Source organism: Hylaeus anthracinus, unplaced genomic scaffold (assembly GCF_026225885.1).
Source record: "Hylaeus anthracinus isolate JK02 unplaced genomic scaffold, UHH_iyHylAnth1.0_haploid 11981, whole genome shotgun sequence".
Classification (NCBI taxonomy): Eukaryota; Metazoa; Arthropoda; class Insecta; order Hymenoptera; family Colletidae; genus Hylaeus; species Hylaeus anthracinus.
This window is the reverse complement of record NW_026534329.1, coordinates 7,686,272-7,713,044: the sequence shown is the minus strand read 5'-3', so window position 1 is coordinate 7,713,044 and position 26,773 is coordinate 7,686,272. Positions and strand designations below refer to the sequence as shown.

The window sequence follows — 26,773 nt, the reverse complement described above, 5'->3', positions numbered from 1 at the left end:
CATATTTAACGTCGCATCAACCTTTGGTTATTAACGACAGTTTCTTACGAGGTTTTCTCCAATGTTAGATGTTGGTCCATACATGTGCATCTTTAAGTAGCTGGATTATTTTGTTTAAGTTTTCTTTTGTGCTCCACGCTTCGTTTCAACGGTTTCGTCAAGTATTGGAAATTAGAATAGTGGTAAATACATATTCAAAGAGTATATCACGAGCTATTTGTCTGTTTTAAATAATTGTTTCTGTTAAAACTCTGTATACCCTGGAAAGTCATAATCTCTGCATAGTGTTTTTCTTCATAGTGTTCCGATCGAAGGTTTGCCATACCCAGTTCGTGCAACAGTTTCAAACTACACGCAAAATTTCTAAAAAAAGATGGCTCTATGTTGTCGTATCAAATTGAAACATTCTTGTAAAATACATTAACTATATTACGTTTTCTAGGATAACCCATCCCCATAAATGACACTGCGTCCACCCGCGGGATAAGTTTGCGTACCTCGACGGCGCCAAGTCAGGATTCGGCGTGTACAAATTTCCCGGCGTCTGGGCCCACCAAGGGCTGGCACCGCCGCAGTCGTTGCAACACCCGCAGGAACCAGTCGGCGGTCCCACTGTGCCTCCCTGGCCGTACAGAGATCTGCATCTGAGCTCCAACTGCTCCCAGTACATCTTCTTCTTCTCGTGACTCAACAACTGGTACACCAGCATACACGAGAATATGCAGGCCAAGATTCCCGCGACCGAGACGCCGAACAACGCTCTCAGGCAGGCGTGCAGGGCACCGTGGACCGCCTCGCAGTGAGGAGTGCCCTCGAAGAGGACTCCTGGATCTCCTTCTGGTGCTCCGTAACACGTGCACGACCTGAAGCAATAATAATCGATCGTTACCAGTTTTAGCGGTATTGGATTCTGTCTAAAATAACTGCGTGTGTAGTCGAATTAACGGTGCATACTAGAGATCACGGTTTTGAACGGGTATTACAATACACGGGTACACAGAACACATGTACCGTGTATTAAGGAATTAAGAACACGGGTATTTTTAATACACGAGTACCCGGGTATCGAAATACACGGATACGCATTATTACGCGGTTACGCGGATTTTTTTCGGGTATCTGTCAGCAACTCGAGATGCTTTCTTAGCATTTTATTGTCACGAATACTTTCTTGTAACTTTTTATGGGGATCTTTTATTTTTCTATGATAACTCCTTGAGTCCTCCACTTTTTCACGTACTTGGCGTAATTTTTTTACTTTTTTGAATTCTACTGTCACGAATGACTAAGCTTGGAGCGTCTTTGAAAACGAGATCTCTAATTTGAGATTTGAAAATCAGGTCACCTTTGTTTCGACGATAATCATTTTATTGACACTTCGAGTTAAAAAGGAATTAAACCTAAAGAGAACCTAGTGGTGACTGAGAGTCAAAGGTGTTGTGCAAAGGGTTAAAGAAAGCATTATTTGGAAATCGCAGACAGACGCTTCAATTTTGTTCAATTTTATTTAGATAGATTATGGTTATTAGAGTTAAACGAGTACCTGGCTTTCACGGTGTAAACGCATTTTCGAAGGCCCTGGAGCCGGGACATGTGTATCACTGTCGTCGTGACGGTGACCAGCACGCACACCAGGGCGCACACCACGCCAACGGAACCGCAGACCTTCATCTGGAAAAAGTCAGGTACACGATTCTACAATGAAACTGTCGGCGACGGTATCTTCCGACGGGTCACGGTTTGCTTACCAGAAGACCGTATCTGTGCTTCCGCCTCGCGAGTAGCATCGTGAACAGCCCCATTAAAATTAACTGTAAAACGCATTGAATGTAAATCATCATTCGACGTGCGCGCGGCGCACAGTGCGGAATAAGTGGACAAAATTCAATATTAGTATATATATATATAAAAATGTTAGGCAGATTTCTATCGTAGAAAATGTGTGTCAGCGTGGAAATTGTTATAAATAATCACGTATCAATCATTTGTATCCATAATACAATCATTATCTTTAAACAAACATACAGACAAAACGGCAGAAAATATCCTGAGTTCTCAACATATTTGGATAGATTATTTGTTATATTTTAAGAAACTTATAAGTTTGTTCGCAAATACTTGCATCGTTCGGTTTTGCATTATTTTTAATCAGGGACGGTACTGTTGGTGTAGGGTCGTAATCGGAAGTTGAAAATTCTGATTTAATTGATTTATGGATTTCTATAAAAATTATTTCTCACATCCTCGGCCAAAACGAAACATATCTTGTTAAATAACATATAGGAGCAACTTCTATTATTTATGAGAAAAAAATTCCTGAAGAATTCGAAATATGGACTATTAAAGCTACAATTTTACAATATTACATCGTTTTCCTGTATGATAATCATAAACTCATACATACCGTTGAATTCAGAATAAAAGAACGCTTTTACTGATCCAGAAATAAATCAAAATTTTCAAAAATTTCGAGGGGAGGTGGTAATTTAAAATAAAAATTTGTTGTTTTTTTTTTTTAAATTTGTTGGTATAGGCCTCTAAAAATAGTGTAATGTTCGCTTGAACATTTTTTTGAAATCTCTGATCGTTTCTGAGCATAAGTAAACGGGGCGACTCGGACTAAAGGGTTAATTTCTCCCTTCAAAACGCAAAAGTCGCACGTACTGAGGATGGTGCAATTTATAACAAGGTCCCACAAACAAGTATACAAAGCTTCATCAAAATCGAGGTTTGTTAATTTTTTGTTAAATTTGTTAATTTTGTTTGTGATTTTATCAATGTTTATGGTTAATTTTAATTTTTCCTTTTTGTAAATAAATAGCAATATATTTATAGTAGCAATGAAATTTTGATTTTTGTCCACAATTTTGATATTTGTCCGCACTGTGCGGCGCTTTCGTTTGGGCGCGACCCGTGTTTGCCCGCGATGGAAATTAATTCGAACGGGCGCGCAACGTTAAAGGAAGAATCGGCTAATAGATTCCGATCCGCGCCTCTCACCATTATGCCAGGAATGTAAGATGGTACAGTCTCAAAGAGCGCTAGGCTGGCCGTGTGGGCTGAAAGGACCGCGTGCACCGCCAAAAAGAGACTACCGACCGCAGCGCTCAGCCCACCACAAAGGCAACAAAGGACAACGTACTTCTTGCAGCAACCACCTTCGCCGGTGTGGCCTGTGAAAGAAAAATTGGTCAACGACGGAACAAAAATGACGCGCGGGGAATCATACGCGAGGGTGCAACGGGTGGGACGTGGCCGATGGTCCGGGGGAGGATAGCAGAAGTAAAAAAATAATTAAGGGAGTATTCTGAATTAGGAGGTCTTAAAAAAGCGGTTTTTCGTGATTTTTTTTAGGATGGAAAGAAATAATTAATTCTATTGAACTTTTTATACTATTTTCATACATATTTGAGTAGTCTTTACAAATTTTTTCAACAAGAAATATTCAAGTTGAGTCGACTGTGACGCACATTTGTAGAGCACCTCACAATTAAGGGGGGAAGGTCAAGTAAAATTCAACATTTTGACCTGTTTTTTGTTTTGTTTAGAAAATTAGTTTACCATCTGGAGAATGTGCTCCGACCATTTCAGCTAAAACTACGAAGTCTAAGTGTGCCTACAAAGTCATTAAAGTGATGCGCTCCGAACGGTACACGAGGGACTATTTTTAGATCCGGAACCTTAAAACGCATTTTTCTCAAAACACAAAATTTCGCGTGCCGTGCAATGTAGCTTAGAGGTTTCTCAGCCGATTGCTATGAAACTTGGCACAAAGTATTTCTTAAACTATTCTCCTTTGCATCAACCTAAAGGTTTTTATAAAAATTGAAATACACAATGTTTTTAATCACTCTTTTTTATAACAAGATTTTTTTAACGTGGCGTGAAATTTTAAACTAAAAATTTTTCTCTTTTAATCTAGGTTGATGCAAAGCGGATTACTATATTTTAACGAAAAATTGGTGGATTTTTGATTTCAAATAATTAAAGTGATCTGCGCGTTGCACGGCGCATTTTCGAAAAGCCAACTTCAAACAGCTGCTGTTCATTCATTTATGAATATTTTTACATAAAAAAAATTATATAGATTACCTAGATGCTACAAAATATCAAGTAATTAGTTGTAAATAAATATATATTACGCACTCTTCAAAAATAATTCGCGAAATAGCGGTTCTTTACTTGACCCTCCCCCCTTAAAACCTCTTATCGGCGGGAAAGATACAGGTCGTAATTTTGGTTTGACACATAAAAACCAAAAGAAATTTCCATTTTCATACATTTTTCTTCTATGTGAACTAAAAAAATTCATATCAAAAAACTTTTAAACACCTTTTTTATCAAGTTAAAGTGATTCTTTTTAGCCAAAGAACTCGTTCTTTTTCTCAAACTTGCAGTATTTTCACATTTCACCATTTTTGCAGGTTTTTCTTGGTTCACATAGAAGAAAAATATATGAGAAAAAAAAATTTCTTTAGGTTTTTTTGTGTCAAACCAAAATTATGACCTGCATGTTCCCCGCCGATAGGAGATTTTAATTGTGATGTCCTCTACAAATGTGCGTCACAATCGACTCAACTTGAATATTTCTTGTTGAAAAAATTTGTAAAGACTACTGAAATATGTATGAAAATAGGATAAAAAGTTCAATAGAATTAATTATTTTTTTCCATCCTAAAAAAAATTCACGAAAAACCCCTTTTGTCAGACCCTTCTAATTTAGGATACCCTCGTAAATGGATATTGATATTGAACGTACTACATCATGTATGATTTTATTTGCAATCTGACGATGCAGTAAGAAATAGAAGCCAATGTCTCCAGAGGAAATTCAAACTTATAGGGACAAGAATGCGAAAAATGTACTTAAACAGAATTAAATTAATCATGCAGCAATGGAATTTAATGGAAGATCCTCTAATACAACTGATGCTTATTTTAAATATACAATATGGAAGAATAATGGAAGAAATAAGGATTAAATGATTTTCAGCAAAGAATCGTAGAAGAAAATTTAAAAAAATCAAAACAATTATTAGAGTCTGCAAATGTTTGAATTTCCAGACAAAAAATGTACGTTGTCGTTTAAATTACAAAAACAGCGGTATCGATTGACGTTTCAATTATATTTGCTGGTACTCTTCGAGGTTATAATAATAAATAACGATCAGACTGCGAATTATAAAAATTTATCTATAGAAATATGAAACACATATGCTTGAACGTGTCCAGAATATTTGTGCTTATACAATATTAAATACTTTACAACAAAGACAGCATTTATAATATTATTTTAAAACAATTTTTAAAAGAACATGAAAATAAATAAAAACGTTAGTTATAATTACTCACAAACAGAATTAACTCTTACTTACTGCTTTTAAATCCCTACCCAGAAAAAAAAATACCGAGATCAATTTATGATAAGTAAAAAAAAAGTATACAGTGTCAAAAATCGGTACTGATAATAATATATAGCGAAAAAGAAATTTTTTTTATTGTTGAAAGTCGAAAAAAAAAATAGTAATTATGGAAGGCCCACTACCGGATCGGGTTTGGAGGTTGCAGGATGGTTAGAAGTTTAAAATAGAAAATCTTCAAGAAAATTGAAGGATACACAGTTTTAAAAACACGATTGAATGCTTAAAATTAAAATCTCGATTAAAAACACTTTAAATATTTTTTTTGTATTTTCTTCTGTAAAGGTTATCTAAAGGCGACAATTTTGAAAAAAAAAATCAAAATTGAATTTCAACCATTATTAAGAGAGTTATGACCAAAAAAAAAAAACAAAAAATGAGCGGTTTTTTTTTTAAATTCCATATTTGTTGAACCAGTGATCAACAAAATCTAAAAATTTACCAGGAAGAATCTTTTGAGGGGTACTAAAAAATACCAAAAAGTAAATAAAGTAAAAAAGTAAATTGTTTGAACCTAATCGCCTTCTAAAAAGCGAACGATCAAGTAGAAACGCTAGCCGCTCATTCCTGTATCATCATTTAATTCGTAATTTTTCGCGAGGCAACTAATTTGGTAAATATAAAAAAATATCGACTCTTAATACATTATTGTCGTACATTCGTCTCGTAGTACGCGTCAAATGTATATATCAGGTTGTCCCGAAAGTTTCTTTCGCAAGTTGTACTCAATTATTTTATGTGGTGGTGTTTATATAAATAGACGATCTAATTTCATAGACATTCATGTTGTAACAGTAATGAAGCAAAATGAATCGTACACAATTCAGTAATGTAACATAAAACATAAAATATTGTGCATGCGTTACATATTAACGCGTTGGCTGCCAGACTGAAACTCGTGGAAATGTCTACAGAATAAAAATTTTGTCTCGAGACTATCGAAGATTAGATAATTTACCTCTTATTCTAGTACTTAATTGTTGTAACCTCACCAAATTCACGAATTCTATCCAGATTTATTTTTATTACCGCTTCACCTTCGAAATTAATTTTTTTCATTACTTAATAGAAGTAATGATTACCTGTCACCCGTTCCTGGGTGACGTGGCGACCAACGTGTTAATAAAGCGAAAGAAACTTTTGAGACAACATAATATTTCTCTATTTATCAATCGTTCGATGATCCATCATTAATTTCTTTCTTTTCTCCGCGAACTCTATTCCGCCCCTAATTGCACTCGACGCGCGTGCCGATAATCTCGATCCCGCAACATCGACGACAGGATTTTTATGTGAAATTACGCCAGCGTACAAAATTGCCTCCACTCGAGGTAAGCATCGCGCCGATTGTCGATTTTTCGTGGTAACAGAGGTATTCCCATTCGCTCGTCATCCGAGTACGACTTTTGTTATCAAAGCTTAACGATTCAGCCGACTACGCTGTACTGGAAATTCCCTTCGTGAATGTTGAGCGATGGAATCGTCGGTACCGCGTCGCATCAAAGACAATAGCAGATTCTTTCACTCTCCGGAGAGTGGGAGAGGGGAGAAGAGAGAGAAAGACTCGACAGAGCTGAACTTTTTAATCAGGTTTCCCATTAATAAAGAAGAATACCGAGCCTTTCTATAGAGCACCTAGAGAACAAGTGGAGAGATCATCTTCTGTAATTAAAAATCTAATTATTTTTCTGCCGACGAGTAAAGTCTGTTGAAGATTATGTAGGTGACTCCGGAATTGAAAAATTGCGAGTGGCTGGGAATAGTCGCTCCCACGGTCGTGTAAAATTTAAGTCGACATTCCTTCGAATGACCATTCGGTAATAAAACGACCATCGCGACTCTTCCCGGCCTTACATTTTGACAAAACCGACCATTGTCGCGATTCGACGAGTTAGGATCGCAGTGGAAGACGGTGCCGAACGACTCTTCTTTTCGGGAAAGTTTATTTCCTTTGCCTCGAATTTGTCAAAAGAGACGCTCGACGGTTCGGGATTTTCTTTTCAATGACTCGAAGGGTTCTTTTCTTCGATTTCGATACGCGCAACCTTACCTCAAGGTTTGCCACGGTTTCCCATTGAAATCGTCAAAGAAAGTTTCACCGGCAACCTCGAAGTACCTGTTACCAAAGCTTAAGACCGATTCGTCGAATTGCACCTGAACTACCCGAATCGGTACAGTTACGATCAGAAAAAAGCACTCCATTCGGTGCCACCGAAGCGAAACCGACGTTTGGGCAACAATAGACAAAGCAAAGTGATTTCGGGGATAAACGAACCAGCTGGGTTTTCCTATTTTCTTCAAAACGACAATCTTAGATTCTACTGGGTTCTCCCATAAGTTCCCGGACACTTGATGCGTGAATTTTTCACATTAAAATTCTTTATTACGTTTGATCCAAATCGGAATTGAACAATTGTCGTGGCCAAAATTATTTTAGCTTTATTTAAAGATTTAAGGTTGTATCGTCGTAGGTCGTTGAATTCGTTTCGACACCTGCTGAAATATTATAAAGTCAGAAATATATGTTAACGTTTAAAAAATCGAATTGGTCTCAATTATTTATTTAAAGAGAAAAATTTTTTTTATCGTTTATACTGAAATTTGTAAAGATGTTAATACTGATCAAGTTTTGTTGCAAACGTTTTATTATTGGATCATCAGAAATGTCTGAAAAAAATTGTGCTAAACTGTCCTTCCGGTCACAGCTCATTGAGCTTCGTGAAGTTGCCACCCCCAAATGCAAATTTTGATACAAATCAAATTGAATTCGTTTGTCCACGATTTGTCCACGTTTGCCCAACAAAAATTTTCATTTGTCCACCCTCCTCAAAAAAAAAAAATTATTAAAAAGAAATTCTTTTTATTCAGCATCCCCATAGCAAATGTTTTTTTAGGATTTTTAATGATGTTTGATTGTAAGCGATATGTCCACGTTTGTCCAACCACAATTTTCATTTGTCTATTTAAAAAGTATCAGAAACGATGGCATTTATTTTGAAGAATAATTATTCTTTGATTATAATGTTATTATAAAATGATTTATTGGTAGCAAGTGTCCGGGAACTTATGGGACAACCTGCTACATAAATTCCATGGATAAGACATCTTCAATTTTTAATCGTCTCCTCGACTCGCTCCATTTTACCGCGCTCAATTCTATTCGAATCGCTGACTATTATAAAATCGAAATCTTCGCGACTCGCGACGCAGGCTGAGCTGAATTTTTCGAGATTTTATCGAACCACTTCAGGCACAGCATCGAACGCGTTTTATTAAGGAACTCGTCGATACCTATTTATATGACAACCTTTCCTCATCCTCCAGTGACCTTCGACAATGTTATAACATATTTTTTTAAGGGCAGAAATAGAACGTGGATGGTGGAAAAGGCATTCGTCGCGATGAGTAATAGAAAAAAGAGGAACTGTAAATATTATCCATTAGTGCAGAATAAAAAGAATTTCTTTTTAATAATTTTTTTTTGGGGAGGGTGGACAAATTAAGTTGTTATATATGAAATGTTCGATTTTGATTAATTTTTGAAATATGCTTTCTCGGTAAATATTCACGTTCTTGAGATGTTTTATACATCAACTCAAAGCCTAGAATCTCATCCTTTATAGGTAATTTTAATTTTTCAATATTTACGTGTTTTGACGCATCCTTTTCAACCTTTTATGAAATACGAAAGAACATGATTTTTGCCAAAATGAAACGTCTCGAAGAAAATCTGCAAATTCCAAGAATTCTTATTTTAAAACAACACTATTAGTTGTTCCGATAAATGGTTATTGAAATTTGTTAAGATTTTCGTATTTACAGATGTCTTTCTTCGATTTTCGTAAGGCACGACTAATTTTTCGACTAATCGTAATTTTTTCGAAAATTTATTAAACGAAAATAGAAAAGTTATCATTTCTTGAAAGGATTTGCAGAGTCAATGGTACCTATTTTTATTACAAATGTTTAATACAAAAGTAGTTATATTTATTTAAAATTATGATTTTAAATTGGACATTTCATACGTAACAACCTGATAACATATCGTGATATTTTTGAAGGTATTCTTATTCCGTTATCTCAACAAATTGGAACACGTAACGTGTCATACCTAAATATTTTCACGAATATCGGACACATAAAAAAATATTAAAAAACAAAAACGAAGTGGTTTACGGACCATAATTTTGATTTAATTTGTTTCCTTTGTAGACGAAGATGTTAAGTGTATTTCGATATTTTTCTCCCGAATCAAGTGTCATAGTATAATTATAAGGATAATAATAATTATTAATAGCAACGTTGTGATAATTGCGTCACAAATGTTCTGGAAGTTCTAATAGTAAATTATATTTTGCATGGTATCCGTATAGACCAGGGCTTCTTAAACTTCGGGTCGCGACCCGAAATGGGGTCGCTTAGCGAAATCTTAGGGTCGCTTAGCGAAATCTTGGGGTCGCGATATTTTTATATAAAACATTTAACATTCTCTTTTATTTATGTCATTCAAAAAATGCAATTTTGATGAAAAATAGGGTACATAATTTTTGTACCCTATAATAAATACAACAACAAACGAAATACAATTAACTATAATAAATACAATTTTACAATATTTTGTGCAATTTTTAATTTCATATTTTCGTATGTTTTTAAACAAATCGTAAAATTATATTTTTCCATATGTATATATAAAGTTATCTAATCATATATCTTTATTTTATATTTTTTGAGTTGCTAAAAATATCGCAATCATAAATGGGGTCGAAAAACGTTCAAGAAGCCCTGGTATAAGCCAGCAGTTTACTTTAATTTCCATCAATTTCCACGAAAAAAAAACCTATAAATTTGTATCGCAAACTCTGATCGTTTTTCTTGATAAAATTAAAAAAAAAAAAACTTTTTTCTCTCGAATTAAATGTTATCCATCGGCGCGCCGCGGCGGTAGTTTAAAGTTGAACAGTCCCGGAAGTACGAAACGTTCAATCGTCAGATTTCGAACAGCTTACAAGTAGGGATGGTGTGAAAAATCACTAACAGTCATTTTTCACGGTGATCATACAATCACGATCGCAGCCGTGATTAAATTTCGATCACGACCGCGACCCGGAAGATGGCGTTTCAGAAGCGGTTCATGTTAATTGTTATCGTTTAGACATAAGTTCCTAAAGAGTACTACCAAATGTTCCTATTAAGATTAAAATAATTCTGTTATGTACATTCTCTACATGTTGTAAGAATATATATATACAAAGTGTAATTTTTACAATAAAGAGACGCACACATAGGCCCGAATCGAGCCTAAAATGTATTTTGAAATGAAACAAAAAAATTGTTATCGTTAGTGTTTCGCTGTCTCCCGTTAGCGAAAATTCAAGAAACTACAAATGAGTCAAATTGAAATTGTATTAAAATTATATTAACATTGCTTTTAGACCATATTATTAGGTTGTCCCAAAAGTTTCTTCCGTGACTTGCACTCAGTTATTTTATGTGGTAATGTTTATATAAATAGACAACCTAATTTCTTAGATGTTAATGTTGCAATAGTAAACAAATATATACATGTCGAATCGAGTAACCTCCTCCTTTTCGAAGTCGGTTAAAAATGAATCGTGCGCGATTCAATAATGTAACCTTAGAGACAAAATATCGTGTATGTATTACTTATTAATGAAATGGAAGAAACATTTGGGATAACCCAGTGTAATACATATACAATCTAAAAACAACATAATTCGTGAAAAGTGAAAAGAATGTTCTCTGCCAATCAGAAGCTATCGCGATTCACGAATCAAGAATCACGAATCACTGTGAAAAATCATCGCGATTGAGAACGAACGTGATTGAATCATTCGTAATTCAAGAGTAGCAATTCACGTCAGCTCTACTTACAAGGGATCCCCGATTATTTCGGTATATATCTATTTACACGAAACAGCGAGCGAGCGATTTCTCCAGCCAGCAATCCGAATGATCGCGCTCGAGTATCCGCGGGGAATCAATTATCGCGGGTAACTTTGTCGCGCCAGAGGCGATTTAATGGAACAGTTAACACCGGATTAGCCGGGTATGCAGATCAGCAGTGGAGACAGAATGGGGTTGGAGGGCTGATTGATAAATTAACAAGAAGGGTTAATCGGCGTACCGCAGGGGTGAGGATAATGCGATATCGGGAAGTGCGCGTGGTTTGCCGGATGCGGCAAGTGGGAATGCGAGTGTGCCGCCATTGTGAACGGATAACCCTGGTTATCCATCTCCATTTCCGTTCCTAGCCGACACCGCACTATCTGGAGCACTGGATATCCATCCATCTTCTTCGTTCTTAGATACGCGCCGTGCGTTGAAGTTCGCCAACCCGCCGGAAGATTGCCGTCACTCTTTTGTCTTTGTCAACTGACACACGTGGCCGATGTTTATCTTCGCTCGAGGATCCGACTACGCGAAATTTCACCGGTAATTCGCGTCCCGCGCGGTCGTGCGACTTTTTCGCACGGTTCCAATTCTCGACTGCAACAAGCGCGAGCTTGCGTTATACACCATATACGGATAAATCGAAGGCGACGTTTTACGGCCACGCACTATCCTCGTAGACGCTTTAATGGTCTACGTTTGCGCATCGCATGTAACCTCGAGGGGATCGCCTCTCAAGGTCAAACTCTTCTCCGTGCACTTTCTCATCGATCGGGCCACGTTCTCGCAACGATGATCACCAGAATCGCTTATTTTTACACCGCTAAGGATGTCATTCGAGCGTGCTCGCGGTGAAAACACTTCTCGTCGATGCACGCGCGCAACGTCACCCCCGACGCACTTTCCTTTTCGCGTGAAATTCGTCGCGCGACTTGTTTCTTACGTGCTCGGTTAGGTAGCTAGGTTCGAATGCGAGAGCAGCAGAATCGGAGAGGTGCCTCTCCACGAGATCACCGTTGGCCCGCACGCTGGGGTGTCCCACAGGTGGTGGTGGTGCTGGCGATTCTAGGGCCGAAAGGTGAAGCTTAGAAATCCTTTTGAAAGGAGTCCGAAGATGGCATTCCGCCCACGTCCATTCACAACCGAGCACGGATTGATGGCAGGCAACGTGAACGTATTGTAGCTTGTTGTTCGATTCGCAGCATTCTTCGACACGATGCTCCTGCTCTCGGTTAGTGTGAGCATTCGACTGGTCGATATACCGCGACGATTCGAGCGACTCGACGCGGTCGAGAGCGGAAATTCTACAGGGGTTGCTCTCCTCGAAACGAGGAGGATCGGTCAACGGAGCTTTTCCAGCGTCGATAACGCGTGCTCGCTGATAACTGATAACGAGGACTATGTGCATCGAACGCGTACTTGGTTTCATTGCAACTGATACTGCCGACGGGCTGACGATCGTAGCTGGATGCGACCAAGGATGGAGCCAAGAGTTACCTTCCCGAGTGTCTAATTCTATTTGAGTTACAGGAAACGCTGCCCGACCGAGCGACGTGACTGTTTTAAGCGGAAATGAACGGAAGATGGGAAAAGCTCGTGGAACCGAAGCGACAATGCGTATCAGCCATTCGAATTGGCAAGCTCACGCGTGGAATATATCGATTTCGATATTTCGACAGATATCGTGTTCGAGTAACGGGTCTTTGTTAATTACCAGTTTTCGTATTCGTTGTCGATAGACGGGTGGAGATAATACGCTTTACGGTACGATTAAAAGTGGACTTTGTAATTGCTTAAATATGGATAAACATGGATCGTTCGGGAAATCGATAGATAAGTGTTAGAAATCGAGGATTTATATTTTTCCCAAAATGATGGAAGATCGCAGTTCGCTATTTTTTAGCCGTCTTCGAAAAGGAGGAGGCTACTCAATTCGGCATGTATATTTTTTTGGTAATTTTGAATGCAAGCAATTTCTAATTTCGCGCGGACTACGAAACGGTTATTTAACATAATTTAATATAAAGGAGATAGAAATTATTTCATACTTTTAAACAATTATATCTCGAACTGGCGAGCATTCATATCAATTAACTAGAAATTATTTCATACTTTTTAGTGGAGTTTCAATGTTTCTCGAAGTCGGTTATATTTTTTTTTCCAAAAGTTATTTTATTCAGACTATCGTGAAATATTTCGTTGATTTTTCGGACTGTAAACTATTTAAGGGGCTTGGGACAATGGTATTTTAGTAAATAAAAAGTTTCTCAGAAACGGTTAGGCCGATATTAACAAAATTGTATACACTTGTTTCTTAATAATAGGACTTAATTTAGACCGAGAATTTGTTTAATATTCTGATTCCAAAAAAAGCTAACGCCGCGCACACTTTTCAACTTTTCAAATTTCCAAAGTTTTCAAAATTAACCCTTCGGACTTTCAAAAAAATTCTCGGTCTCTTTTTAGTCCTGTCGTTTCTGTCCATTATGCAAAAAAAATAAATAAATAATTAAAAATAAAAAATAATAAAAAAAATAATTTGGATCAAATGTAACAAAGAATTTTAATATCAAAAATTCAAGCATCAAGTGTGCGGGAACTTATGGGACAACTTAGTAAGGAATACAATTTTACTACTTTTTATGCAATTTTTAATTTCATATTTTTGATTATTTTTAAGCAAACTCTAAAATTGTAGTTTTTCGTATGTATATATATATATATATCGTTACCTAATCAATAAATCATCACAAAATATGTACATATCTTCATTCTATATTTTTTGCATTGTGAAAAAGATCACAATCGTAAATGAGGGTCGCGAATGAAAAAAAGTTCAAGAAGTCCTGTTTGAGATAATAAATGTTTTCGTCGTTTCGGTAAAGAATATTCGTGTATATACCGATATTACGATATTTATTGAAAGAAATTTCCATTGAAGAAATGTGCAACTAGGTGGTTTTATTATTACTTCGATAATTTCTTTCGAATTTATTTCGATATTCCTTTTCATTTCTATAAAAGAAATTCCAGAAAACCGACCATTTTTCGGCCACCCAAATCAGAACAACCTCATAAGAAATTACGGCTACCGATGATGGTAAAACTTACATTGATTTGCAGATGTTGTTTCGTAACGCCTGGTTGGCCTAGGGGGCGGTCGTGGTGGAAGCGCGGGTGGTTGATGGGTTCTCGATGTCACTTCAACGCCGCCATCGCTTTCACCCTCTTGCCCTCTCTTATTCCCTCCAGTTTGCATCACGTGGCATTGACATTTGCTCTTTGAAGGTGTCGACACCTATATACCAAAGAATTCCATTGTAAAAGTTTTCCTAGATAACAATCACGATAGACGAGGCCGCATTTCGTTGAAAATTAGACTACCAAAATGACACAGTAAATGCCAACGATTAAGTTATGTCACCCCATCGTTGCCGTGGTAATAAATTGCTCGGTGAACAATGATCACCCAGCAAACGCAGCGTGCATTAACGCTGAACGTCCGTTGCCAATTACAGACATGTTTAGTTTCGTTGGGAAATTAATGTTGCAGCGGTTGAATTTCAAATTTACGCGCGTCGTTACTCTATCTGGCACACATCAGTCAAACGAATAAAGAATTTACTTGGAATTAATAACGTTAAATAATAGAATAATATTAGGTTGTCTCAAAAGTTTCTTCCTTGACTTGCAGTTCCTTGACTTGCACAATAAGAAATTGGACATAATTTGACAGTTTCTATTTTTACATGGCAATGGAAGCATTCGTGTTCTATTTTGGCTCAAAAAATCGATGTTTCTCATATATTTTGATCCATAACACTTAAACTATTGAACCGATTGAAAAACAGTGTGGAAAGCAATTGTTGGATATTCGATTACCTTTAATATGGCATCTTGCGCGGCCCAATCAGACGTTCCTAACTCGAGATATGGCCTAAAATGCGAAGATATCTCAGGAAGAAATCGAGAAAAAATTCAAAAATTCAAATCTCGAAACCTATTCATAGAATTATTTGTCATTTCGATTTTCGAGTGTAGCATGCCAAAATACATAAGAAAAAAAATTGTGGCATTGAATGTACATTTTTTTCCTTTATTTTGTAAACCAGTGTTATTTATTAATAAAATGGAAGAAACTTTTGGGACAACCTAATGCTTCTTAAAACACCCCACGTCGCTTTTCACGTATTCACTTGCGTTTTATACATCGAAAGTACCTGAATGGAGTCCACCCCGATAAGAGAGGAGTTTTTGGTATCGGAGTTCTGCGTGTGCTGATGCCCGTGGCCGTGAATGTGCCCGTGATGATGACCATGATGCTCCAAGCTCGAGGGAGCTCTGTCCCTTTGCCGAGAATCAGAATGGGGGCCGTGCAACGAGTGCACTTGCTGCAAATGATGATGATGATCGTGAACGTGATCCAAACGACTATGAGTTCTCGTATTGGCGTTCGACGAGGAGGACTCGCAGGATATCCCGGAGCTGACGTGATGATGGTTGACGCTGGAGTGCCCGGTCAAGCTACCCGACGAACTGCCGTGATGGTGGCCAGCCAACGGCGTCGTCGACAAACTACTGTTGCCGTTCGCGACGTGTCGATGAACAGCGGGCGATCCACCGTGATTCAACATACTCGAATTCGACGACGCTCCGCTCATCGCGCTGGAGGTGCCATGGTGATCGCTGGAGAAGCCTGAATTCTGAGGATAATGGCTGCCAAGTCCGGTGCTAGCGCTGAGGTGGCGATGACTCGATGGCGAGGATCTGTGTCCCATGGTGGCGGACGCAGAGATGGTGTTTGGATGGTGGTGAGTGCTCGGGTTACCAGCGGTAGCTTGGCCTCCGTGACTCATCGACGTCGAACCGGTGCCGTTCAAAGGGCCAGGGTTTCCATGAACGTGGCCAGCGAGGCTGGGCGCCAGGTTTCCGTGATGATGTCCGGTCATTCCTTGCGGCCCGTGGGAATGATGCACGGTCGGCGGTCCGTGATGATGGGTCACGTTCGCGGCCTTCGCGTTTCCGTGGTGATGATGCGTGTGCTGTCGCTGGTGCTGCTGAAATCCCATCAGACCGTCTCCCACGTCCAAATTCGCGCCGCCCCGGAAATTCTCGGCGTGTTTGTGAACGTGAGTGTGGGCGTCGCCATGGAAATGCCCGTGGACGTTGCGTTCCGGTGACGTCGGTTCGTGATGGTGCTGATAAGGGTTCAGCACTTGCTGAATATTCTTCAGTTTATCTTTACCGGAAGCTGGCTGCTTCTGCGATAACCCGCCGTGATCTTCTAGTTGCTTGTCCAGGTCTTTCGCGGATGCTTCCAGTAAGGCTGAACTGCTGGCCTCCAACAAAGGGCTAGGGCTGGAAGTTAGGCTGTGCTGGTTATCCTGCATGCTGCTGCCGGATTCCTGAACTCTCCGAGCGGCCTCGAACGCCAAGTTTCGAGAGAGATCCAAGTTCCTCGGGCTGCACGAAAGATTGTGACCGTGTCTCGACAAAATCGCGCTTTGACTCTCCATGGGCCTCGGGTTCGATAGGCCGACTTGATGTTCCAAGATATCGACGCTCCGAGTACTCTCCAAATTGATCTGTTGGCTCTCTTGATGAGACAGCGGGCTTTCGAGTCTTCGAATTGGCTCGAAAGCGTTCTGAAGCGCCTCCAGACCTCTGGGGAGTTCTTGACTGTTGGAAATTCTTGTACTTCCCACGCCACGCTCCGCGCTCCTCTGCGTTCTCATGGAATCCATGCTACTCATCGCGGAGCATTGGCAAGGGTGTTGCGGACTTTCCGGAACGTCCAGGTCCGTGGTTAATTGCGGCTGGGACATCTTTGTGCCTGAAAATGGGATACACGGACCGATTAAAATTAATAAGCGATTAATTACCGAGGAGGGGTCGTACGATGTATCGCTTGTCTCTTCGCTGAATGCAATAGAACCATTTTATGGTAAAGGAAACATTCTCGGGAGATGTTCTAGGTATTTATGAAATCGAAAATGAATGTTTCTTTGAAAGGCCAGCAACGAAATTATTATATTCATAATAATTGGGGGTTTTTTCAGTTTGTGCAATTTTCGTAAAGTCGTTAAAAGTATTTTATATGCACGTGTTGTATATCATTTTGTAGCTTTTGAAGTGCTCTTTCATATTTAAGTGTTAGCGACATTAATTTATTGGTCGTTTAATTTTTGTTCGTATTAGTAAAATTATGGAAAATTCTGATATAGTAGTAGTTGCTTTAGTAGCTATAATTCGGTAGCCGTAATTAATCATTTTAATTTGTGCGCTGCCTCCGAAAAGGTTCCATTGTATTTAATATGCTAGATTTAATAATTTAATCAAATTCATCACGAGCTGGTGAGTAATGATGCAGTTTAAATAGAAATTATTTCATACTTTTCAGTGCTTTTTCTCATACTTTTAAGCAATTATATCTTGAGTTTGTGAGTATTATGTATGTAAATTAACTAGAAATTATTTCATACATTTTAGTGCAGTTTTAATGTTTCTCGAAGTCGGTATTATTTTCTCCCCAAAAATTATTTTATTTCACACTTTTTAATGGCAATGTATAACCAATACGCTTCATGCAGTAACAATAGTTACGAACAATATATTGTTGCAAATGGAGTCATCAGGAATACATGTGCAACTAAATGTGAGAGATTTCATGGCGATCGGTTAATTTCTTGCGCAGTTACATTAAAGAATAGGAATTTTCCAATGACGATAGTTGAAAACATTTAATAAAAAGTCCATACATTTTTGCAAATTCAAACATCATGAAATCAGCTGTCATTAAATGTGGAAAGTTCCATCTTGATCGGTCAATTCCTCGCCGATTTACATCGTATAATAGGAATTTTGCAATAACAATAGTTACAAACATTTAATAAAAAATCCATAAATTTTGCAAATTCAAACATCGTGAAATCAGCTGTCATTAAATGTGGAAGATGTCATCGCGATGTATTAATTCCTTGCCGAGTTTTACAAGAAAGAATAAGAATTTTGAAATAACAATAGTTAGAAACAATTAATAAAAAGATTCGTAAATTTTTGTAAATGTAATCATCGCGAAAACCCTGCCCTGCAGGAAAATGTAAGGGGTATCATCGAATTTATGCCGGACATACGAGAAATACTACACTTTTTGCGATAAAAAGTAATACAAAATGGTAAAAAATAAAACAAGGTCAAATGTTTTTTCATGGGATCGAGTGGCTGTGATGCTCTACTAGATGCAAGAAGTTTCAATCCGATTGGTCCATCCATCTCGAAGTAATAAACAATACACGATTTTTCGATTTTTTGCAAAAAAATCAGATAAAAAATGACAAATCGCAACATGTCTTGTTAACGGGATCAACTAGGAGGCATGCTCTACAAGATACAAGAGGTTTCATGCTGATTTGTTAAGCCATCTCAGCGTAATCGGCGAGTAACGTAAAAAAAAAAGAAACACACGTCGAATTGAGTAATCTCCTCCTCGTCGGTTAAAGATGAAAGTCACGACATCTATACAGGATGTCTACGTACAAGTTCGAGCATGTACAGGGTGACAATTCTACAGCAAATTTCCAAGATAAAATTACTCTTAGACATTTTCTTTGTGTCGCCTTATTCTCGAGTATTTTCACTTTTAATTTACTTTTCTGTGTTTTCGACTTGACGCTCTTTAAACGATCATAACTTCATCAAATTACAGTGCAAACTTAAAAATCAGTACAACATTCGAAAGAGCGTTAAATTTCCCATCTCTCTGATGCAAAACCAAAATTCATTACGTAGATTTAACAAGTGAAAAGTTAGAGAAAATGTCTTGTTTAAAATTGTCAGAATGTTAAGTTTGGCTTAATTTTTCACTTATTAAATCTACGTAATAAGTTTTGGTCTTGCGCCAGAAAGATGGGAAATTTAACGCTCTTTCGAATGTTGTACTGATTTTTAAATTTGCACTGTAATTTGATGAAGTTATGATCGTTTAAAGAGTGTCAAGTCGAAAACACAGGAAAGTAAATTAAAAGTGAAGATACTCGAGAATAAGGCGACACAAAGAAAATGTCCAAGAGTAACTTTTTGTTGGAACTTTGTTGTAGAATCCACACCCTGCGTATGTCCGAACTTATATACAGCCACCCTGTATAAACAAACTTATACTATTAGTGTATAAACCACGAAAATTGTTTAACTGATATAAACTTTGTAAAAGGTTTCAAAAGCTAAATTTAAAAAAGAAAAACGGAAACAAAATCATCGTAGTTTTTCTTCCGTCCCGAGATGCGATCATCCGCGAGATTTGTCGACACGTTCGTTTTCACGATCGCGAACGATCCGCGCGGTCACCTCGTTGAACTTGATAAATCGTTTCGGATTACGAAACAGCGGGAGCGAACATAAGCGGCGCGTACGCAGCGAAAAATAAAAGCGATAACTCTGCCTCTAGAAATATTCGTGCCAGCGTCGAATCATTGGCCAAAGGGACTCGCGAGGTTCGCGGTTTGTCGATGATCAATGGGTCTTGCTGGCGGACGTTTAAAGAACTAACGAATCTCCCAATTACGACGTAACGCGGAGCTCGAGCAATAGGACGATGCTAACTGCGGACATCGCATCCGTTCCGGACGCGGAAATGCGGGAAACTTTCGCGGCCTATTAGCGCCTTCCGTCGTTAAAACTTCTCGAATAGCTTTCGGGGAACTTATATAAATATTCTTGGCCAAGTATTAGGCGATTCTTCCCTTGAATCGCGAGGAGTGGCTTTCATGGTCCGGTATTGTGCTTATTTGGAAGAATTCCACCTCCGCCCTCTACCCCGACCCTTCGATAACTAACTCCCAAGTATTGCCTTGTTAAAAAATTTTCATGGATTCTTCATAATAAGCAGCGCGGGAAACTGTTGTTGCGTTTCTTTATCACAGCCATCGGATTTGCACGAAACCCATCGAAAAACAGTTGGCTACAGTGTCATTCTCGCGTGGAGCATTGATCGATGATAGGTTCGAGATGTTGGATCCACAGGCTCGACCACAATATACAAGTTCTACAATTGCTCTAGAAAAAAAAAAAAAATGTAACTAACAACGATGGAAAGCGTTATTCAGCGAAAATCGCCTTTAATTTGTTGTATTCCGGGCAACACAATTTATTAAGGGTTAATTTATTATTATGAAATAGAATGGAACATATATTTACTTCTATAGTAAATAGTATATAGTATAGCGAATACTATATATTATAACGAATACATATTACAGAAACTGTCTATGCACTATTGCATAGATAATGTACTGACAGAATATAATCTTTATGAAATACAATGCGTAAAGCGATAACCATATAATAATACTAAAACTATGTAACTGTATAATAATAATAAGCGAAATATTTTTATTTTATTAAATTATTGTGTAAAATATATTGATTTTGGTAATCTAAAACGAACGAAATACTTTTCCTCTGCATTGTAAACCTACATTCAATGTAGTTATTCAATGAATACTTCTATTAAGAATCTTCAATAAGAATCTTCATAAAATGAACGATGGAAAGAGATATTCTTTAATCGCAAGACATTATAATATTTGCAAGAAATAATTTCTCCATCTGTGTATCATACATACACAGTTTATTTTCAAGTTAAGAACTGTGGAAAGCATCCTATTTTATGCTTTATGTTATTAAAATGAAACATATTTTATTTGATGCGTTAGATTGTCAAAATAAAATAAAATATTAATAAATAAAATAAAATATTAATAAATAAAATAAAATAAAAATAAAATATTTCTTCTCATGCTTTAACTATAGATTACCTAAGTAAAATATTTTATTTGCTGAAATTTTATATCCCATTCGAAATACTATTTTATTTGAATTCTGAAGAATCTGTTATTTAAAATAGTATTTAAAATATTTTTTCTACAAATATTACCCATCTCCGTGTGTAACTTCTTGTTGCTGCGTGAGCTTGAAACTCTATCGCGCGTCGTAGTTCAATTAAACTGTCTAGCAGTATTTCTCGCGATCCGTTCCCGCGATATTACGGTAGATCGTCAGGAAGAAAATTTATTTACTTCAACGAACGAGAAAAGCTCATTAGCATTCGTGAAGTAACGAGTGTTACAATGATTTTACAAAGTGATGTTATTAGTTGGTGCAGCGACTGCAGTCCATTACTCGAACATGTCGGAATGACTTTAGCGGTAGATGATTCTTAATCATAGACGCGACTAATTTCTCTTAAACGGATGCAAGCTGGTAACATTGACGCGAGATGTGTCTCAAGGATTATTTACAAACAAAATTAGCGGAGATTCTTGTGGAAATATGTAACTTGGCCCTTAGTCACGCTCGGAAATATTAGGAAATATTAAATCTACTGGAAAGTTCTGTCCATTTTTAAAATAAAACAAAATAATACATTTTTCGTACCTCGATTGGATAATACAATATATTTTATATAATTTTTCATACCTCGAAAAAATTTGATTGGATAATACGATATATTTGATATCATTTTTCGTACCTCGAATAAATTCGATTGGATAATACAATTTTTATCATTATTTATGACATCTTGCCAGCGCGATTGCAATTTGTATATCGTTTTTAACGAATACGCCCAATATTTGTTGAAACTTGTTGCAACCGGAACGGACAGAACTTTCCGGTAGACCTAATATTTTACCGAACAATTATGGACAGGAAATTTGTTTACCGAATTATTGTTTGGGAAAATTAGATTTGCTGCGAACCTTCCACCAGCTGAAACGATAAATCCGAGCTTGTTCGCGATACGTTTGGAAGCATGATACATAACGAGTATGAATGTGACCGGTTTTATAGGAAGCATAAAGTAAGTCCACTTAATTTCCACGCGTAACGCAGTCAACGTTTACAATTTATTTCATTAATACGCTTATCAAGAATTTGGTAAAACCGATAGAATATTCATATTTCGTAAATTACGTTGATACTTTAAATTTATTCACGTTATCAAGACTGTAAACATTAAGATCGCAAGCAAATAAAAATATGTAACGATAATAATGGTACAGTCCGTGTGATAAGTATTCGTACAGGAATCAGTTCAAAATAAAACTTCATATATTTATTTTATTAATACATTTTACAGGAAGAAATAATTAACCAATACTCCTACATGTTTTTCGAGTAGATTTTCCGTAAATTAAAGTTCATTACTTTTGATGTTAACCTCTTATTTCTTCTTTTATTAGTTTTTATTTTAAATTGGTTGCTGTACGAATACTTCTTACACTGACTGCATGTAGTTATTTAATCCTATTCCTTATTACATTTGTTCGCCATCCAAAAAAGAGTACTATGTTTGATAACTACCAGGCGAAAACTACAGCGATATAAGTTACATTTTTCCAACAAAATTATTTAATCGTGCAAATTTTTTATCAAAAAAATTTGCCCAAAACAACAACAAAAAATGTCTCGTGGACCTTTACAACTTCCAAAATATGCGTTGTACGGAAAAATTGTATATACAAGAGCTACATGGTTTAAAAGGATGCACCACGTAGTGCGTTAATTTTGTTCACAGTTGGAGTGGTTTCGGAGATTTAAAAGACAACTTTGAATTTGAATAAAGATACAGTAGAATCTTTCAGATCCGTACTAATTATGAGATATAAATGGCTGGATAAGGCCATTTTTTTACAATTCATTCAAATATAAATTAACAAAATTGATGAATTGTTTCAATTTTCAAGGATTCTATACTTTTTTCTTGCTAAAAATTACCGCCACTGATAACATATCTTGCTCACACTTCATACTTTTCCTCATGTTCCAAAAGTCAGGGAAATTTTTACGGTTGAAAACCATTCCGGTTTGGTTTTTCATTTTTAAATGTAATCAAACGGAAGTGAGCGAGTATAGATACATTTCGCGTTTGATTACGCTATTCGTTGAGCTACGGGATTATGTTAGCGTTTAATTACATTGGTTGCTGAGTTATAAGATCAGTTTTGCGGTAATAATAAATTATTAGTTTGTCTGGAAAGTCCGTGCCGATTTTTGATAGGTGGTGCACGTCTGTTTATATTGTAATGGTTGAAAACAATTAACATGTGTACATCCCTTAAAAGGTGGAAAGGTCAAAATATTATTTATATAATTTGATAAATATATATCAAAATTCAAATATGCCTTTGAATTTTTCTTAAAAATTGCCACGAACTTTCTGGACAACCCGATAGTTTTGTCTTTCCTGTATTTTAGTAAGTCGGTTTTCAACCACTGTCGTACAATCTATGATTGAGGACCTGTAAGTTCTTGAATCGATTTCAGTGGCCACGATGTTAATTCCCTTCATACGAAATATATATTACGATTAATCATAAGTTTACCGGCGCGATTGCCTACTAACGCATCAGATTCATCAACGGATTAAAACATTGGAGTAACCGTGCCACATTTCCGAGTAAAAATACAAGTACCCGTACATCGCATTCTCGGTTTCCTCATTAATAACCATTACCGGGTAACACAGCGAGTTACGCGGCTCTTAACGACTACCTCAACGCAGAATCTTTAGTCTAACAGCGCGTTTGCATTTCACCTGCGAAATCGATCACGTCGGCAGCTACCTTTAAAGCACATACGGTATCGGGCATCTAGTTACGGCAACCAGTCCGAAGTGGTCCTCGTAAGTACAGCCGGGTGACTCTCCTCGGCCACTCGCATTCCTCGTATCTCGTTATACGAGCGCGCAAAGCCTCCGAAGGCCATGGTCAAGTTCGATGCCGATGGCGTTGCTCGGACGCCGGTTAACTTTTTCCTGTCATTCGACGATCTCCCCGAATCGAGGAAAGAATGGGAATACGTACCTCGCGGCACGTGGATTTAATTTCGTTCACGCGGAACGAGCCCCGACGATATTCCCCTCCATCCTCCTCTCCCTCCCAGTAAAAGGTTCCCGTGTCTCAGGACGGTTCCCATCGAACGCGCCGCGACGCCGGCAAAAACTCTTTCCCGGATCGTAAAACCGATGTAACCGTCATATTTATTATAGTACACGGATGCACCATCGCGGCGGAACATCGATTCCGTTTCGGTCTGTCGCGGTGGTATCGCGAGACGTAGAAAGGGAAACGTCAGCCATGAAAGATCAACAGGGGACGCACGGAGCGAATCGACAGTGGACTTTATCGAGCGGTTAGGAGCTGTTAATTTCTACTAGGCAGATAAGCTATCTGGCTCGCTTCTGCCGCCAGGGATACCGGTTTCCCTGTCGCGGATAAATGGGACCGCGGTCGTGTGACAACAGGTTCGATCCCGGGACCAAATTCCGCGACGAGTATCGCGGAATTCGACCAATCTGATATTAAACGTCTGTGGGTCGTTGTATCGGGATACACGCGCAAAATTTTCTGGATAAAACGCGTCGAATGACGGATAAACGATGACGTTTCCTCCGTTGTTGCTGCTGTGGTGATTAGGCTAGTAACGGGCACTCGAGGTGCTCGAATATTCGCACGATTTTTTCGATTAATTTTTTCGATTTTTTTCGACACTACTCTACAGTTCATCGCTGATTTCTAGCGATGACCACTGTTATGTCCGAGCTCAGGGGAGGAAAAAGAAGTCACCCTTAAACTGCTTAACACTCCTCGATGCCTCCTTATTTCGTCAATTCATTTCGATTACAATGTACCTTCTCCAAACTTACTTCTTCGCTACATTTCTCTCAACCACTCTCTCCCGACCGATCTCTCACCGATCTTTCTGCTTGTCTCGAGGAGAGGGGGAAACTCCCTAACCACGAGACCGTTGGTCGAATCCCGAACACTACAACCACGATAAATGAATGAAAATATCAACCCGCGAATCGTTATTGTCGCACAGAGTTCCCATTAGTTGCGTATTATTCGAACGAATCTCTCCCGATCTCCGCCGTCACGCCGGAGACCGTGAGAAAAATCTCCCACTATAACCGAGCACACCCAGTCTTCGGCATATTTTCCTCTCATCGCGATCCCTCCTCGCGTTTTCTGCGACGCTAGGACAGGTCTCGAATCTCCACCTATCGCGTGTCCGTTTCAGCTGTCGCGGCACGAGAAGTTGAGTAATTTCGAGACCTTTCGCGCGCAGAGACGGTCGGAAGGAACGCGAGCGGCAACGGGCGAAATCGAGGCACTCCGGGAAGACGATGCAAATGCGTGGAGCGAATCGTCGAAGCAATCGTCGAAGGAATCGTCGACGAAACACCGACGCTAACCGCTCGATCGGAATGTTTCTAGATGATCGGTCGCATTAGCTCCGTGTCGCGGAAAAGTTGAGGCGAGCAAGAACGTTGCGTCTCACCTGCGGGATCGAAGATTCGGAGTGTTCCCTGGTCCGCTCTCCCGGATCCTCTCAATCACTGTCTCCCGGCGACGCTTCTTCCGCATGCCCGACGATCGAGGCACGGATCTGTACACGAGGCAGGGGTCTATTTTCGCAGCGAGCACGCTGTTCCTTGGTCTTCCCACTGGAATACCGCGTCGAGTCGGTAGGCGTGAGCATTTTCGAATCGCCGGGTTGCTACGCGTGGCGCCAAAAAAGACGACCGCACGCACTCGCGCACTCGCGCACCGCCCTCGTTGCACGCACGCCGGTCTAGCCGTCACCGTAGACCACGGATTCTCGTTAATCCGAATACGAGAGTCGCGTATCGCATCGCGAACGGTCGCGGCACGATTCTCCCACGGGGAACGAGCAGCAACGGAGCAGCGCTCGAAGAAAGAAAGCAACCGGAGGATAGGAACGGAGCGCGATATCGTGAGAGACCGAGTCGGTGCCTTCCACCTTCACTGGCAGCCGTTCCGCCTTGGAATGTGCCTTTGCCCCCTCGAACCCCTCTCTCCCCCTCCACTGTACCGGGCCCGTAGACCCGATGCGAGGGGCCCTCCGGGGCCCGACTCTTGCGCCGACAGCCCCCACCCTCTCTTTACCCGCGCCATTCGAAGCCCCTGCCCCTCCACAACCGTCGATTCGGTTCTGGGACCGCGAGCATCGGGGCATCAGGCCCACCCACTCGCCCGAGCGCAATCATTCGGGCGTCGTTAACCCGTTAAGTATCGATTTATCATTTTTTTTGTGTTTTCTATATAGATGTTTATTTTTCGTACGCTGTATGTAAATATCAAACATATTTTACAATCAAATGAAATAATCCTCTTCGCGAAAATAAATTTTCAATCGAAGCTGCGAGCTGCGTTCGATAGAGAAAACGTCGACATTTAGGTGTAAAAATAAAACAGGGACAAATGGTTCGTTTTGGGACCAAATGGCAAATGCTCTTCCAGATGCAAGAAGTTTCAATTCGATTGGACCCATCCGTCTCGGAGTAAGAAGCAAGACAAAATTTTTCTGTTTTTGGTTGGAAAAGAACGGATAAAAAATGACAAATCACAAAATGTTTTGTG

General features: G+C 38.7%; 1 protein-coding gene across 1 annotated transcript in view; it reads right to left on the bottom strand.

The window, feature by feature from the left end:
- The window catches only part of LOC128885438 (uncharacterized), a 33,651-nt gene extending 7,095 nt beyond the window's left edge, over positions 1-26,556 (bottom strand). Inside the window, exons 1-7 of the mRNA XM_054139489.1 lie at positions 25,671-26,556; positions 15,554-17,166; positions 14,445-14,631; positions 3,001-3,173; positions 1,749-1,811; positions 1,544-1,671; positions 498-863 (exon numbers count right to left, since the gene is read on the bottom strand). Coding sequence (XP_053995464.1) covers positions 498-863; positions 1,544-1,671; positions 1,749-1,811; positions 3,001-3,173; positions 14,445-14,631; positions 15,554-17,158 — 2,522 coding nt within the window. The 5' untranslated portion in view covers positions 17,159-17,166; positions 25,671-26,556. The remainder of the gene's footprint in view (positions 1-497; positions 864-1,543; positions 1,672-1,748; positions 1,812-3,000; positions 3,174-14,444; positions 14,632-15,553; positions 17,167-25,670) is intronic.
- Positions 26,557-26,773: the final 217 nt, after the last annotated feature.